Source organism: Leptidea sinapis, chromosome Z (assembly GCF_905404315.1).
Source record: "Leptidea sinapis chromosome Z, ilLepSina1.1, whole genome shotgun sequence".
In the NCBI taxonomy this organism is placed as follows: domain Eukaryota; kingdom Metazoa; phylum Arthropoda; class Insecta; order Lepidoptera; family Pieridae; genus Leptidea; species Leptidea sinapis.
This window is the reverse complement of record NC_066312.1, coordinates 27,552,669-27,571,095: the sequence shown is the minus strand read 5'-3', so window position 1 is coordinate 27,571,095 and position 18,427 is coordinate 27,552,669. Positions and strand designations below refer to the sequence as shown.

Below are 18,427 nucleotides of genomic sequence, written 5' to 3'. Positions count from 1 at the left end.
ATTACCTTTTACTTCTACGAACCGGTGGTTAGGGCGACAAACTCAGGAACTTCCGCACGATGTGTGCCGTTCCTATTTATTCGTAATTATTACCAATTCGTATTATTATTATACACTACTAAGCTAGAGGTCCCGGGTTCGAATCCTGGTAGGTGTAATTACCTATATGATGAATATGGATGTTTGTTTCCGAGTCATGAATGTTTATATGTATTTATGTATGTTTAAGTAAGTATTCAAGTAGTAGTAAGTAGTTCAAATTCACTCATGTTACTTACAATGATGTAATAAAGCCTTTAAATCAGTAGAATTGAAAAAGGTTGCTGATCTTGATGGCTTTTCCGTTAAAATAATCCACTCCATAGCTGATTGTATTGCTCCATACTTGGTTGTCATATTTAACTTATGTGTTGACAATGGTGTGTTTCCTGATTTGATGAAACAAAGTAAAGTCATTCCATTATTCAAAGCCGGTAGTTCTTCTGACCCCACAAATTTTAGACCAATATCTATTCTACCAACGCTAAGTAAAATATTTAAAAAGCTTATTTTACAACAATTGCATAACCATTTTTATAGTAACAATTTAATGAGCACTAAAGAATTTGGTTTTTCAAGGGGTCGCTCAACAACAGATGCTGGTGTTGAGCTTATTCAGCAAATTTTTGATGCCTGGGAAAATTGTCAGGATGCCGTTGATATCTTCTGTGACTTATCAAAGGCATTTGACTGTGTTCATCATGAAATCTAAATCAGAAAACTACATCATTATGGTATCAAGGGAGAAGCACTTAGCCTTCTGAAGTCTTATTTGGGCAACAGGGTTCAAATGGTTGAGGTGAACAGTAAGAGGTCAGCTCGATCTCCCGTTACCATGGGCGTTCCACAGGGTTCGATTCTTGGGCCATTCCTATTCCTTGTATATTATATAAATGATTTACAATAGTTTGTACAAAATAAGAATGAGATAGTATTGTTTGCATATGATACTTCTTTACTTTTTAAACTACAGAGACAGCATGCTGCTTTTGATGACGTGAACAATGCTATCTCCAAAGTAGTGGAATAGTTCACTACGAATAATCTCCTTCTTAATGAAAAAACAACCAAATGTATCAAATTTTCACCGCCTAATGTTAGACAGGTTGACACAAATATTGTAGTAAAAAACGATGAGCTGAAATCTGTAGATACAACCGTATTTTTAGGCATTACCTGAGATACAAAACTTCAGTGGGGTCCTCATATTATGAATTTGGCGAAAAAGCATAGTTCTGCAGCATACCCAGTTAAAAAAATTCGGCAACTTACGGATCAAAATACCGCGTGGCTAGTCTACTTCAGCTATTTTCTAGTCTGATGACATACGGCATTTTACTCTGGGGACATGCTGCCGATGTTAACACCATTTTCACATTGCAGAAGCGAGCTATTCGTGCCATCTATAAATGGGGACCAATAGTGTCACTATGGAAAAACAATTAAGGAAATAAAAGTTTTGACTTTGAATTCGTTTAAAAAAAATAGTCACACTCATAATGTCAATACTAGAAATAGGGATAGGCTTGCTGTTCATGTAAGTCGACTTCAAAAAGTCACAAATTCATCCAGAGGTCTATGTATACGTTTTTATAATAAGGTCCCTATTGACATTCAGAACTTACCTATAAATGAATATAAATCAGTGCTTAAGAAAAAGTAGTATACAAAAGGCTAAAAAAAACTATAAAATATCTGAATATCTGGATCTAAAGAACCCTTGAGGCTGAACTGCTGGGCTGTTACATGTCTGTCTCAGTTTGATAAATGTCAATATAGTTATATAATTTTAATATGCATATTGTTTCTGTTTTATAATCAATTTTAATAAGAATAATAATAATTATTATCAGCTATGTAAATTGAAACAAAATTGTAAGTAGATGCATTTAGTAAGTATTGCATAATATGTAGATGAACATTGTTTTGTTATTCGGTACATTTCTCGTGACTGGCATCGTCATGCTCTCTTAAATGCCTCTGCTTGTGGCAGCGACGTGGGGCGGGTCGCTCCCTTCCCTAAAATATGGTCGAGGGAGGCGCTGGCTGGTCCATGCGTCATGCTCGTGAACGCTCGTGAGCTACAAGTGGTGGCTGGATGATCTTGTTACCGGGAGGTCTGCTTGATGTGTTTTTTATTATTATATCCTTTATTTAGTTTAAAGTTAAAGTTATTTACGGGATATGTGGATTGATGCATCTGCTATACTCAATAGCTCCTGTGTTTATAAGTGCCAATTTACTTTTTTCTTTTTTGACTTACTGGTGTAAGCTTTTCAGTTTTTGACATTTGAGTATTTTTGTTGCGTCACTTTGCATATATTGTAATTGAAATGATTTGTAAAACAATTAAAAAGTAAATCTTCACTTAAAAGAGTGCCAATGAGTTTCTTTCTACTTCTTCTCATTAGCTCAACCCTTTACGAAGTAGCGGTAAATTCAATAATAAAATTTTTTATTTTTATTTTTTGACATTCATAAGTGTCATTGCCGTGACCTACATGAATAAAGTGATTTAGAATTTGAATTTAAATTTAAATATATCGGTGTCTTGTACCGATAGTACAGGCTCTGCCTAGTTTGGGGCAAGATAGTTTGTGTAAAAGTGTGTCAATATTATTATTGTGCACGAAATGCTTTTAAATAAAGTGTTTTTGTTAACGGTCAGGTTAATGGTTTTTTCCCATCTCAAAAATAAACAAAAGATATTAGTCTCAGATGAAATAGGTGACGGTAAAACAGAACAATTAGGACTTGCAGTTCCACTGTGCCAGTGGCGTACATTTGCAGGTCGCTAAAATTTAATTTGACAGCGCACACGCAATCGTTGAGGGCAGCGTCATCGTCTAACGTAATCGCGTTGATAACTACTCACTTTCTCTCTCGACGGGCTCATTCGACGGACTCTGTTCTACGGTCGAAGGAAGCCGTATCCAGCCTCACTTCGCGATAGCCGCCGAATCGGAACGCAAGTGGTATTCGCCGCGCGATCGATCGGTCTGAACCGAATCGAAATTTAAAAAAAAATTTGTGTCTGCGTTGATAATTGTTCTATCATTGATGAGTGGATATAATTTTTAAAATTGACAATGGAGTCTTTTGCATAGTAAGTTGTTTTTTTTTTTAATTATAATTATTTTAACTTATTTGCGTTCTTTGGTATATGATTAAATAACATTGTCCTTGTTGTAAGAAAAACATGTCCTGATTGTCAAGTAATGCAATGTCGAACCAACCAAAAATTCATAAGTAATCAAACTTGTTCATATATACTTGTAATAATAATTCATAAATTTGCATAGATTGAGTAATTAAATATTACAGGTTGACATATAAATTGGTTACCGAAAGCGATTGACCTCGATACTTTTAACCTTACTAACAAAGACTTATTTAAGTTGGACTTAAGTAAGAGTTTAATCATAGTTCATACTCAACTATGTAACGAAGGCCTTTTTAACCACTCCATATATTAACATTAATATTTATAAATTCCGACCTACTTTCGATTTAGTATTTCAATGTACTAATTTATTTTATAATCATTATTTTGTCATGCAAATAATTTCGTAGCTTAACTAAGCAATGATCGCCTACGTGATTCGGCGAGAAACCGGTATATTATGTACGAACAAACTCAATTTAATATAATAAAGTATGCACAGCGTTTTGATTAAATATTAAACACTTCTTTATAGGAAACATTAATATAATTATATTAAACAATATGACTAAACTTATTTCTATTAAGTTATTAGTCGACTCATTCAACAATAAATATTATTGTATGTTAAATCAAATCATATTAATATTTAGTTAGATCAAAAAGTTACCCTTTGAATGTCAAAAAATTTTATATGTTTCCTAATGGAAATGGATTGGTAATCCAACACTTTGGAATAGGTTTAATGAGAAGAAGTGGGAAGAAACTGTTTTAAATCAATATTTACAGTTTCATTATTTAACAAATTATTTTTACAACAATCTATTATTGATATTTATACAGCAAAGCGATTCAGCAATAATAGTAAAACATAAATTAATTTAAAAAAACAAAGCACACACACTTTACATACATAAAAGTATTACGGAAGCATTACAATCAACGTTATGAAAATATATATTATAAAAATATATTAAATTAAAATTGAAAATATGAAGCAGAGTTTCAGAGTTCAATCACTTATGGTGGATGAATCTGTCACTTGTTCACGAGCATGAGGAGCCCTCGACCATATTTTCGAAAAGGAAATGACCCGTCCCACGACGCCAACACAAGCAAGTCTATCGTTAATTACTATTAATCTCTTAATGGCTATTGGGTCGGTTGATAGTAGGGATAGGGTGTCAAGCTCATTGATACAATTATTTACTGATTACAATTTTTTTTTAAATTAATTTCTTAACAGAAATGTGTTTAATCAATGGCACTGTGCAGCCCTTATATTTGTAAACGATGACTAATGAAAACTAGTAAGAGGCTCTTTTGCACAGAAAGCTAGAGTGTAGGTACGACAACGGCGCCTATTTCTGCCGTGTAGCTGTAATGTATAAACATTATTGTGGTTCGATCTGAAGGGCACCGTAGCTAGTGAAATAACTGGGCAAATGAGACTAACATCTTAAAACAGGCATAAGTGTCTCAAGGTGACGAGCGTAATTGTAGAGCTACTCAGAAATTTTGGGTTTTTCAAGAATCCTGAGCGGCACTGTATTGTAAATGACAAGCCGTATCAATTACCATTAGCTGAACGTCTTCCTCGTCTCGCCCCTTATTGTCATATAATGAAAGCTGGTATCAAACCCGCAACAACCTTTGCTTGATATGAGTATATAAGCAATTTAAGATACTTCTTAAATTGCTCGACCATAGTAAATATACTTTCGATTTAATTGTAATAATTAATTAGTTACTTAATAGAAATAAACTTGTCAAACTCTTTTAGCACAGTCGAGTTAGGTGCTGTATTTTTTGTTCAACGCCAAGCAGGAAGACAATCACTAACAAGCATTTTCCCGTTTCTTTGTCTCAACTGTTCGACGGTAATAGTTAATTCTTATCACAAATATTACACTTTTGATTGTATGTACGCACATATTTAGATTCATTCATAATATTATTCTAATACATACTGACCATGAGTTTAAGCGATTTATTTACCTGCGAATTTTTTCACTTATCATGTGTTGATCAATTTATTTTAAGCGACTGTTGAGGTAATCTATGTTAATTTCTAGATTATGAAAAAACTTAAATTATGAGACTATGACCAAAGTCACACAATAAAATCGGTACATTTGTATTCTGCAAGTTTAAATACATTGTGCCTTTGGTTGGGTTCTAATATTTTATATTGTTAATTGTAAATTAAATTCATCTATATTCCAACTATATTTATAGAAAAACGCCCGGCAATGTCAAATGCAGAAGAGGGCTTTTCGCGCTATTAATAATCTAGGTCCTACTGAATCTTAAGGAGAAAATTTAAAGAAATAAACAATTTAACTTTTTCCTATCAATATATTCTTTATAATGTCATATTGGAATACAGGCATATCAGCGAATTTTTAGAAACTGTGATATCATGCTGGTAACACAAAGAACTAAAATAAAGTTATTATATATATATATAAATATATTAAATACCTACTTCTCGGTTAAATCATGTTAGTAAGTCGTTTGCAGAGCGATGTATATGCTTCTACAATAAGAGCCCCGAAAATGTACAAAACAAATGTGTTACAAAAATTAAAAAAATATGTAAAAGCAACGTTTGTATATTTTTAACAAATTTTTATATTACTACTAGCTCCCACTATTATCTTAAAAAAACACTGTTTTATAGGAATTTGCTAACAATATTTCACATCAAGAACTATTTCATAAAAATGGCTCCCTGTAGTTATAATGAAATTGTTTTACAGCGGAACTGTCTAACCGTACGTAACTAAATTCTCTCATAGAAAATATGTCCATACAAAACAAATATTGAATATAAAATATATTTATGGGTCCCAAATCGAAATAAAAACTATCCTATCTCTCAAGTTGGACCACACTGTACTCCATGAAGTAATCCCCATTAAAATCCGTTCATTAGTTTAGGAGTCCATCGCGGACAAACAACGTTATACGTAATTTATATATATTAAGATAACATAAATGACTTTTGTAATGATAATATACCTTGAGAATAGACCGACCGCCCACAGATAAATTCAATAATAAGTTATATTATTTCGAAATTTTATTTAAAAAAAGATGCCACTGAGTTTCATGCAAACGTTCTTCTCAAGTCTGAGAAATATATTTTCGAATGGATGGTAGCTTCCGACTTTTAATAACAGATTTGAATATTCGAACCCCTGTTCTCTACTTCTAAAAGTAGAAATTACTATACCAATAACTATTTTAAAAATCGTGCTACTCAACTATATAATTATAAATATTCTAGTATGGATTTATTTAGTTCCTCTTTGCCTCAATTAAAATATATATTACGACTTTTTTGTATCTGCAAGTGCAATAAGTTTAACATCGTTGTATTAACACTTTTAACTAAGTTTAATATCACCTTGCATAAATCAATTGTTTTCATATAGGAATCTAAAGGCATATGAGCACTATAATAAAGCATTTTAATAAATAAATCTGTATTTTTTATATTTTTTATAAAAAAACTTTGATTGTTCTTTCCACAATAAGAAAAAAATATAAATTATATTAAAATCATCTTCTGCCATATGAATCGTTCGCTTGAAACATGTACATTTGAACCTAGTTGATTTTAAGATAAAAAAAGGTTCCTATTAGTTAAACGTTGATGATAATTCATAACCCTCGTACATGCTGTGAGATCCTCAATAATAATCACGTTATTACCCATACCCGGATCTTGAAACAGCGCAAATGTTTACTAATAAATTAGAGTTTATGTGTACAAAGTAAACATCTTGTAGCCTTGTACATTGGTGATTTGAAAAGATATAATAAGTATTTTTCTTACGTCTAATTTTAATCTTAAATTTTATATGTGCTCGAATAAACATTGAGATATGAGAAGATAAAAAAAAAAGTTGAACTTTAGTTTATAGTGCCACTGATGCTTAATCATAATATCATGTTCAAGTGTGGCATTCCACAACGACGCGACCAAGGCGTGCTAATAACTTATTGCCTCGTACAGCCGGTTTATGGAATCAATTACCAGCTGCAGTTTACCTAAATCGATACGACTTAGGGACCTTCAAGCGTAGAGGATACAAGCAGGATTAAAAGCGTGTCTCTTCACCCCTGTTGCTGCGGATGTCTATGGGCGGTTGCCTGCCCACATCCCATCACATGAGCCTTTTGCCTTTTGTTACGCCAAGATAATGAGCAAATCTATTTCCATATAATCAAATAATAAAGAATCTTCTATATAGATATGGATATGAAAGATTTTCGAAATTTATCTCAACTTGCAAGATTCAATGACTATATAGCTACTAGATACGGCAAAGTTTTTTTGCGATATGAATTAAGTTCCCTGTTCATTGCATGAATTATTAATACTGTGAATATATAACTATTTCAAGTCAAAAAAAATATAGCTTCCAGATAAGTTATCACCAGCATATCGTATAATAAAACCTTCTCCGAAAGACACTATCGCAGTATAACTGAACAAAAAAACCGTCTCTCCATGTATTAGTATCCTATTAATATTATAAATGTGAAAGTTTGTATGTCTGGATGTATGTTTTAACTTTTTTACCGCAAAAACTACTGAATGGATTTTGATGAAACTTAACAATAATATAGCTTACACACCAGAATAACACAAAGAATATTATTTATAAAACTATCGCGTGAATTATAGTTTATATGGCAAAACAACGTTTGCCGGGTCAGCTAGTAGAAATATAAAAAACTAATAAAATTTTGCTATTTGATTTGAACTTAAGTTCACATTTCGTAAGGGTACGTTTACGACTATCAAAAAACATTGTATAAGCTAACAAAGAGAACTGTCATTCCATTTATTTGTTTGTCGCATGAACTGTTTGGTTACTTTTATAAATAAGACCAAATTGGGTGAGATAGATGAAAGATTTTCGAAATTTATCTCGACTTGCAAAATCCGCTCATTTGTTCCTTTTTATTTCATTTTTACTCCACTACAAAAAAGGATATAAATGGTTTGAGTTCTCTTTAGTGTTAATTGTGCCAATATTTGTCATTAAACAATTTGACACGTGTTTCGCCTCTACATGAGGCATCCTCAGGACATGTTGTCTCGCCAAAATCTGGCACGAGACATTTCGAATTGTTTAAAGACAAATATTGGCGGAATTAACACTAAAGAAAACTCAAATCTTTTATATAATTATTATGTATTTCTGCAAAGTAACGCCTACCTCAATATTTTTTTTTTACAAAAATTTTATGTTGGTTACCTCAGAACTTTCGACTGGGTGAACCAAATTGATGATTCTTTTTTTGCTTTTACTAATATACAAATTAATAGAATTATTATATATATTCACGGACTAGTAAAAAATAAGGACTCCGTGTCACCTTACATAACAGTGTAGCACCAAAACAAGTCGATTTCGGTGTAAATACATAGTCCCACGCAAACACTTACATTACTACATGCCGATAGGCGGCCATTATGAGAATTGTTATCGTCTAGTGATCAGTTTGCTTCTCAATAAAATATTTTAAAAATGCTATTGTGCGTTGAAAAAGTGTAAAAACAATAACATAAAAGTATTTGTGGATATATGATTATTTAAAGGATTACAAATTGTGTAACTGGTATACCCCGTAACCGCACACACACTAGCATAAAGGTGCTTCACTTGATGTTAGCATCACGGCGCGGAATTCTTTTTTTTTACTAATCGGTATATATGTCATACAAAATATTAGAACACAATTTATTCGTTGATATAACATTTCGTAGCGAAATACTTCACACCCATGTCATTGACATAAGAGCAAATGGTATGATAACTGGGTGATAATAAAAGACCAAACAAAATTATATTCGTGTCAAGGTTAGTACCTACCATATTATGGGGGTATAAAAAGATTATGAGGGCATTCTTACTTATTTATTTATAAAGATAGTATATATACACCAACAACACATTATTATACAATTAAAATTTTAGCAAGTACACAACAAGGGATAGTACAATACGATATGTCTTTACAGCTGTAAACAACATTTACAATAGTGAGAAAAGAATAACAAAGTTGAACAATTAAACATAATGAAATAAAAGAAATGAAGAATTAAACAAAAATGATATGATAAAAAATGACTTAAATACATTTCTTTTATAAAATATATAACTACACTACAATAATTTACTTCTTAAAGCGATGGTATATCAAACACACAGTTTTCAATACCAATATCACTTAGTTTATTTAATTACTATTTATCATTTACTTTATGTTATTATAATTATCAAGTGAATATGTTAAGTTATACGTAATGACGACTCTATGAGGAAGAAGATGCTACCAGAGATGCATATCTAATATAATTAGTTAAGTATTTAAATGATGTCGAATCGTTGATATATGTGACTGAATACAATTATCTGCAAACAGATAATAACAATATATTGAATCTATACTTTATTTATACATTGAAAAATACTCGATCATCAGTTTTTTTATGAGATAAAGTTGATGTTGTAGGTTCTGAAAATAAAAAATATAAAAAGTAGTGGATATTTTCCCACTTGAAATCCTAAGATACCTACTTGAAAAACTCAAAAACAATTGTGCTCTTGTCACTTTGTAAGCCAGTCAACAAATTCGGATACGTGTTCATTCTTGATAAAGTTCCTAAAATACAAAAAAAATCATACGAAAAATGTAGCAATTAGCACATAAAAAATTTAAAAAATTTGAAGAAACAATTTTTTTCGGTAATAATTCAAAACTATTAATATTTAAGGAACCGAGAACTCATTAAAGAGGAGGAAAATTCCAATGAAAAAGTTCTGATTCTCGGAACTCTCTTAACGCCAAAAATGGGACTACGCACGGCATTTGTCCAGCAGTTGCCGGCTTTTGGGTGATGTGGTGATGATGATGAATTGAATTAGGTTAATTGATCTGATAATACGTGAACACCGCTGCAAAACTAAAACGCACCTTTTTGCAAAACTAAAGAAATTACAAGAGCCTTGCTAGTCTTAAAAGAGGTTTTCTGTTAGTTCTAAACTATTTAGTAGGAAAGGAGGAATTATCAAATTCAACTTCACAATGAATTTATTTAATATTTAATCTGTTTAAAATAATACATTTATTATTTTTTAAGAGCGCAATAAATAATACTGGGAGAGTTTTTTGTTCCGTTTCGTATCTCTGAGAGCTCTGTTTGTTTTCGGAGCGGTGGTCGTATTTTAACTGACAGTTAAAAAATCAAAGAAATCAATTTGAGAGAATTATTTCCTTGTACGGACTGGACTCTCAATAAATACCACAAATCCTGATCATCAGGGAGTCAGTGTAAAGATTCTGTAACAGTGTAAATAAAACCCCATTACATATTTCATGCGATTGTTATCTCTTATCGAGTAAACGTAAAATATAATATGTCCAATTCTTCAACGTTCAATCTTTCAAAGATTCGTGAAATATAGTCTTATAGTTTGTAATGAGTATCACAATAGATCTTATTGGTCCTAGTGGAACAGGGCTGCTACTCAAATGCATAAAGCCATTATATATACTTTGGATGAATACTATATACTATCAAAAAAACGTCATAATTAAAAATGATGTTAGATTGTAGTGTGTATTGTTACTGAGATTCCAGTAAAGTATTCCTTAGGAATACTCCCCGTGATAAATACACAGATTAAAAAGTAAAACACTATATTATTAAAAAAATACAACGTTGTACACACTTTGTTTATCGAAAACATTACATGGCGTAATAAATCCGGTCTGTCGTCTATGTGACCATAATTATAATGCATCAATCGATAGATTTATTGTTTATTAACACGCCATAATATGAACCGAGATTTACCGAGAAAACACGCCGTGATTAATTTAAATAGAATCGAACGACTATTTTATTCTCAAACAATTACTGCTTATAAAATTGAGTACCGTTATACCTACATCTTATAAAAAAGGTAAAGGGATTTTTTTACCTTCTTCGTCATAAATCGAAAACAAATCAACAAATCGTAATAATAATTTAGATCTGTTTAAGCTTGTGCCAATAAACTTTTTGATACGATACCCCAAGTGTCACGGTAAACTTAATTCACAATCCACCGGCCCTTCCATAAAGCTCTGTTTTTTTTATGATTTAATGACATATTTATAGTATTCAGGCTTTTCCCAAATTTCATAGATCTAGGTTAACGGAAAATAACCTGTAAAGTTTTTAAATTTAACTTAAAAGTTTGATTTTTTACAAAATCAAGAGATTCGAGTATATCATTTTAATATCAACTCGATACCTCCACGCGTTGCCGAGATAAACGGTCTTGACAGACAGACGAAGAGATCCAATAAGGGTTACGATTTTTCTTTTTGAGTGCTAAGTGTGTGATAATATTCTTTTTGAATAATAAATCTAAAAATTAAAGTAAATAATTATTTTGTAAAATACATTCAAACAAACAAATTATATAATATCCAAAAAACAGAATTTTAATCACCCTTACGTGGGCGCTACTCACCTACGAATTCTGAAGTCAGTGCCTACGCTAGCGCGCGGCTATTAGATTACTTACAGAATTTTCCGCAATATACACACATCGTTAAATGTAAATTGGCATTATCGGATTGGCAGGTCACCTTAGTTTGAACGGTGTAATTTTAATATTCCTAAATTAATCGGTACCTGTAAATAAGGATATATCGAAGCTGAGCAATAAAACTGTTCAATGTGTACCTGTATTCTACATAGTGTGTATCTGATGTAACAACAATGGCACACAATGCGGGTCAACATTAAAATCTATTGCACGAACGAAGCGCCATCCTCAATGCGTCAATTATTACGTAACACGTAGTGACACTGTTTCTTTACGTTATTTAATTTGCTCGCTTTCCCTTATTGTAATTTGAACACATTTAATTTTCATACGAATTAGATATAAGTGAGTTACGTTGCATTTAGCAAATAATATTCAAATATGTTTACGGAACTTTTTTATGGAAGACAAAGTTGACGTATAATAAATAACTAAACTCAAAGTCTGAAGCAAAATTCTACATACGCGTCTATTAGGCAGCGTTTTCGTTCAGTTGTGTTTCGACCGCGCTTTGAATACAACGCCTCGCAATGTTAGGTCACTCAAACCTATCTAAACTAAACTAACTTGACGTTTTTAATCATTTTGCTATATTATTACATTTCAATTGCTAGAACAAAATGTTCTTTCTTCGTGTTCGCGTCCGAGCCTCTATTGAGCAATGTATTGCTCATTAGAGGCTCGGACGCTTATATTGTAATATAGTTTAAACATTACTGCCACGAAATAAGGGGTTAATTTGAATAAATATTTTTTTCAACTGGGTCCGCTGGTCGCTGGGTGACAACATTTTTTGACGACCTTTTAATAGACGATCTAGAGTCTAGTTGTCTTTTCTACTCAATGAGACAAAGCCACAATATTGCCACGGCCCATACTCTCTCGTAACACCAGAGGAATCACAGGCGTGCCGACCTTTTAAAGCTTTGAATAAACGTACATGTGAATTCGAAAACCAAAAAAGTGCAGGGCGAAGATCGAGCCGGGGGAGGAAATTGACACTTTTCTTTTTGAAATGATAACTTCTTATAGGAGGTTAAACCGCTTCGTAACGTAACGCGTTACATCTGTCTGTCTGGCTTCCCTTTCTCTAACTCTAACCAATTGTTACTTTTAAAAGGTTAAATAATGATACTAATAATGTACATACACAAAATTCTAATGTAATAAAATATATTTTATAATCAATAAAAGATTTTATTAATAAATTATTTTTACATTATCATATTAAGATACATAAAATTTAAGTTCTAACATAAGCTGCTCTCAGGTTAAATAATTTTTAAATTAAATAGATTAGACTTAAAAAAAATTATCATTTCTGTCGGGGGTCCCGAGACACCTACGTTTTTTTTAATTATTATGTCTCTTAAAGTTCTCGAGCTTATGAGAAGTGTAAATGTAGGCATTTATGAAAACAACTAAATGAATTTCAAGATCTAGAAAACACAAGTAGCGACAGTATATCGCCAGCTCTGCAGGCTATTTCGGTCTTTGATGGAAATACCCAATTGTTGAGTAGGCTGTACGGCCTTTTTTGTTTTAAAGTATGAAAACCAGTTGATAGAAAACACGTTACTCTAAAGCAATGTAACCAATTATTAAAATTTAAAGAAAACGATTCTTGGATTTTATTTCGTAAAAAGCAACGATTTAAACACCTTTCTGTAAATATGATATTAGTGATTACAGTTTTTTTTAAATATGCAACTAGTCCAACAGGGTTCTTTTGACAAATATATTTAGTACTAACTTGATCTAATTACAATTCTATCATTAATTATATGATCAAATCAAATCAATATCACTTTATTTCTACCTACATGGTCAAGGAATTGATTCTTATGAATGTCATTTTTTCTTTTGTTTTTACGTTTACAGCCACTTCGAAGAAGGTTGAGATTTAATGAGAAAAAGTTGCAAGAAACGCATTGTCACTCTTTTAAATCAACATTTACAGCTTTATTGTTTTACAAATAATTTTGATTACAATATATTATGTAAAGTAATTCAAAAAAATATTCAAATATCAAATACTCAATGCCTTAAAAACGAGATCATTAGCGATTGTAAAAAATATAATAACTTTAATTTTAAGATCCTGAAGTAGAGTTTCTGGTAACAGGATCATCCTGCCACCACAAGTAGCTCGTTCCGTTACGAGCATGATGACCGGCCATCGCCTCCCTCGACCATATTTTAGTGAAGAGAACGACCCGTCGCATAGTGACTGTAGGTGATAACCTATCACATTGTTAGTAATGAGCTGGTAGTAGTTAAAAAAAAATTCGTCTTAATAATTTCGAAAGGTTAAGCTAAAAAAACTAAAAAAAAAGAGTCAATTAAAATTTAAAAACTGGCCGAAAGAACTTGTCCATTAAGGAACGAAAAACTACATTTTATTAAGGCTCCACACCCGTGTTCGTTTTTTCACTACTATACGATAAGTTTATCAATGGGCTCATAAAATAGGTTACTTAACTACTTACGTTATTTCTAATGTAACTGTAAAATAATCGATGCATATTGACCGTGCTACTGTAATGTTATGGTCATACTATTTCTTAGGTAAGAAGTGCGTGATACAAATTACAACATAGTTACAATCGTATATAGTCTTCCTTCCTCTCACATTACACAATATTGTTACGCATTTGTTATAGCATCTAAAACTATATTCGATGTCCGAAAACACCGATGCCGAAATAAGAAGTCTGGAGGCCCCAGGGCAACAAAGGAGTGGATTCCCCTGGCCCCAAAGTATTTTCCAAATAAGATGAACAAATTTTTAGTCGAGTTTTCTAATAAATAATTTATTGTGAAACCAAGTATAGATTTAACATTGTATAAATATAATCGGAATCAAAAATTATATGAAATTATATTGAATACAATCAAGTTTGTACAAAGTACTGTAGGTAAAGGTAAAATGGGGAAAAATATCAAAGGAAAAGTTGTTTATTACATTTACTATTCTAAATTTTAACTTTTTTGTCAGAAGTCTCTATTGTGGGAGCCCTCATTTGTGGAGGCCCCGGGGCTGTGGCCCCGGTTGGTCTCCCTTAAATTCGGCCCTGAAAAACACACACATAAATCTCTATACATTTTTACACACATACTATATTTAATTTTACTAATATCGACTATTCTTGAAGCGTGTTCACACGAAACACGTTACACCTGCTAATTAAGGCTTATTTCAAACCGTTCATAGCTTACCTTTGACCCACTCTATCATCCCGAAGGCTCTTCGCGTTATTAACCTAAAAACTGAACAAACGACTGTTAGTCTCGTGACTCGGTAATGTATTTAAGATAATAAAGATAACCTTACAATGTGTATGTCGACGATTTAAATGTAAATTCACATTCTAAAATTATTGGGGTATGGAGTTACAAGCTTTAAGGAATTAAATACGTATCATCGATATTAATCTTACATCTCTCCATACAGTTCGTAAATAATTTCTATGTAGTGAGATTAGCTAATAAAATATAGTCATAAGTATATTTCTTACTCTTATATAATAATAATTAAGTATCAAAACAACTAACTATTAATCCGAAAGCATATTTGTTTTTTCTCTTGTTGATATTTTAATGTTTTTTTTTTCTCTCAAGAGTAAATTAATATTAACTTTGTGAAAATTATTCAAGCATGTGGTAGGTACGTTTTAAGACAATACATTTTGTATATATATAATGGATGAATGTAAATAAATATTGGAATTTCTAAATAACTAAAATAAAATTAAATTATGTCAGTTTGTGAATTCATCGTTTATATAAGAATATTACTTAAAAAAGTAAACTCTCTTTTTTGGGATTTACAATATTTTATCTGTTCTTAATTACTCTGCATAACTGACTGCTTACGTCGACTTTTTTTGTCCTTCTAATTACAACATTTTCTGCGCGCAAAAAGTATTTGAGAACTTGACATCCTGCTAGTAAGGCCGGGTTTTCACTATCCGAGTCACAATCAAATCGATTTATTATTTATTTATTAGAACAAAATGGCAACGTCTAAGATGAAGTTGTGTCTAACGAGTATAGTCCTCTTCACTGCCTGATCTGCTTTTTGAATTTTCGTTCGTACTTCTTCAATCAGATTCTTGAATAAATTAAAAATAAATTATCTTCCTCCTCCACTTTTGCTAGGGTAAATTAATTTTAGCGCCCATTATCACCCTATAAATTAATTGGTGGCCTTAAGTTTTATCTTTTTGTTATATTGCTTTACATTCATCAACCTATTTGTCACCAATTTTATACGTTGTAAGAAATTGGTATATATTTTTTACGTTATTGATTATGTAAGTAGACATACGCTACTTGGACGCTGTACTCGGATGCGTACTCGTTTGTTCGATTCACTTTCCGCCCAGTGAAAACCGTGCTTTAGCTCCCGTGGTCTTGTTGTGTAAAATGGGTTACACTTTTTAAGTTATTTGTCCATCAATCATTTGCGTGACTTGTTCAAAACAAGGACCAACATTTTCATATTGCACTTGAAACTTTAATTCAACTCACAGAACAATAGTGATCTTATCCTAAACTAGTTCAGTATTTGCAACAATTTACATAACCAGACACTATAAATAAAAAAAATATAAATATCTAACACTGAGGCTCCTACAATCGCCAAATTAAACATTATAAAAAATAAAACAATTCTTGTAGTCTCAGACACCTGTGACCACGCCCATAAAAACTTAAATAGCAAAATAGCCGAATAGGACGACCGACAGAAGTGATAACTTAATCTAATCTAAGTTGAACTATTTAATATTGATATTGTTTAACTTGAGAAAAGCTTAAATTATTAATTAAATTTTATGTAAGGAAGGGTTATTTATTAATTAAATCTTTTATTGATATTGGTATGATCTCTTTGCCTGTCCTAATAATGGACGAAGAAAACAAAATAAATAAAAGAAGTAAGAAATATACACGCGCGCGGTTGTAGTGCCGCTCAGAATTTTTAGGTCTTTCAAGAATCCTGAGCGGCACTGCATTGTAATAGGCAGGGCGTATCAATTATCTGAAACATTTTTAAGCCATTAAATTATAACGGTTAAAACTTGTTTCAATTGTTTTTTTCTGGTGGAAGTAATGTCGCAAACGTCAGAAAATTTTCATTTATTATTTATTAGAAATGTAGTAATAAATACACAAACATACTTTCAGATTTTCAACAATTTTACTGAGTAATTAGTAGTATATTTTTTTAAATCCATTTTTAAGCCATTAAATTGTAACGGTTAAAAATTGTTTTTTTTTCTGACGGAAGTAAATAGTAAGATGTAATTTACGTTGTTATTTGGTTATATTTACAATCGTTCCTTTAAGACTATTGGATTTCTAATGTGTAACTCTGGGGCTAAGCTAAGTAAACAATCTGCGATTATCCTTAGCTTAAATTTATTTTTATCCTTAATATTTTTTAATATATTTTTAACTTATGAGTGGTAATTCACAAGTTCACGACTGATCTGCTCACGTGAGGAAGTAATTAGTAACCAATCAACATATCTAAGGTATTATATTGACGAGATAATTACAGTCTCAGATGTAATAATGAACAAAAGAACGGAACTTACCTTGTGAACTAAGCTTTCAGAAACCACTAATAGATTGTTCCTCTTGTGACTTAATAAGAAACAATTTGAATTATGGGAATTGTTAATAGCATTGATTTTAGTTTGCGGATGCAAGAATGTACTTGCGGAAGTTGTAATATTAAGTTTGTTGCTTTGGTCGCTTATTTCATACTAGTTATAGAAATTGTTTACAATTCAAACGTGTTTTGCTGATTCAAATAATAGACTGTTAATTTAGCAACGTTACGACAAATAAGTGTTCCGCGTCGTGTTAATCAAAAACTATAACTCATGCAAACCATCAAGACGAGGAACGTCGCATATTTGGGGCACGTGATTAGGCACAAGTGGTACGAACTCCTACTTCTTATCATGATGGGAAAAGTTGCCGGAAGAAGAGGTGTAGGTCGCAAAAAGTCTTGGCTGCACTGCGCAACATGCGCGAGAGTGGACAGGAATCCCGAGTGCGGCAGAACTATTCCGGCTCGCTAGGAACATAAAGTTAAAATTACAAAGCTGACTGCCAGCCTTCGCTAGTCGGAGAGGTACGCGAAGGGGAAGACAAATAACGCGTGCCAGAGAGAAGAACGTTACCAAAGAAGATACTTAAAAATAGAATAAGTAAGGGAAACTATTGTTACGGTAACCGACTTTGATTGACAAGTCGTAAACCGTCAGCCACTAGCACATTGACAAATATGATTAGTTACGCATAACTCGTCATAGTCTATGGTTTTGATATTATTGAATTATCAGGTTTTTATGGTTTATTTTTGCTGTTAGAGTCATGTTTATAAACGGTCCTATTATTTTGATTGTTATTGTATAATCTCTAAACACTTGAAGATGACTACAAAAATATATGACAATTATAGTAGAAATGACGCATTAAAAATCTGATCAATATATATTATGTATCATCAAAATCCGTACAACTTTGGAGACCATGGATACCTAATAGAATAGCCTTCGAATATTTTATAAATATAATACAAGTT

At 31.8% G+C, this 18,427-nt stretch overlaps 1 protein-coding gene across 1 annotated transcript in view; it reads left to right on the top strand.

Annotated features, from left to right (window-relative positions):
- Positions 1–2,975: 2,975 nt before the first annotated feature.
- LOC126979199 (peroxidasin homolog pxn-2) overlaps positions 2,976–18,427 on the top strand; it is a 57,833-nt gene continuing 42,381 nt past the window's right edge. Inside the window, exon 1 of the mRNA XM_050828446.1 lies at positions 2,976–3,145. Within this exon, the coding sequence (XP_050684403.1) occupies positions 3,129–3,145 (17 nt within the window). The 5' untranslated portion in view covers positions 2,976–3,128. The remainder of the gene's footprint in view (positions 3,146–18,427) is intronic.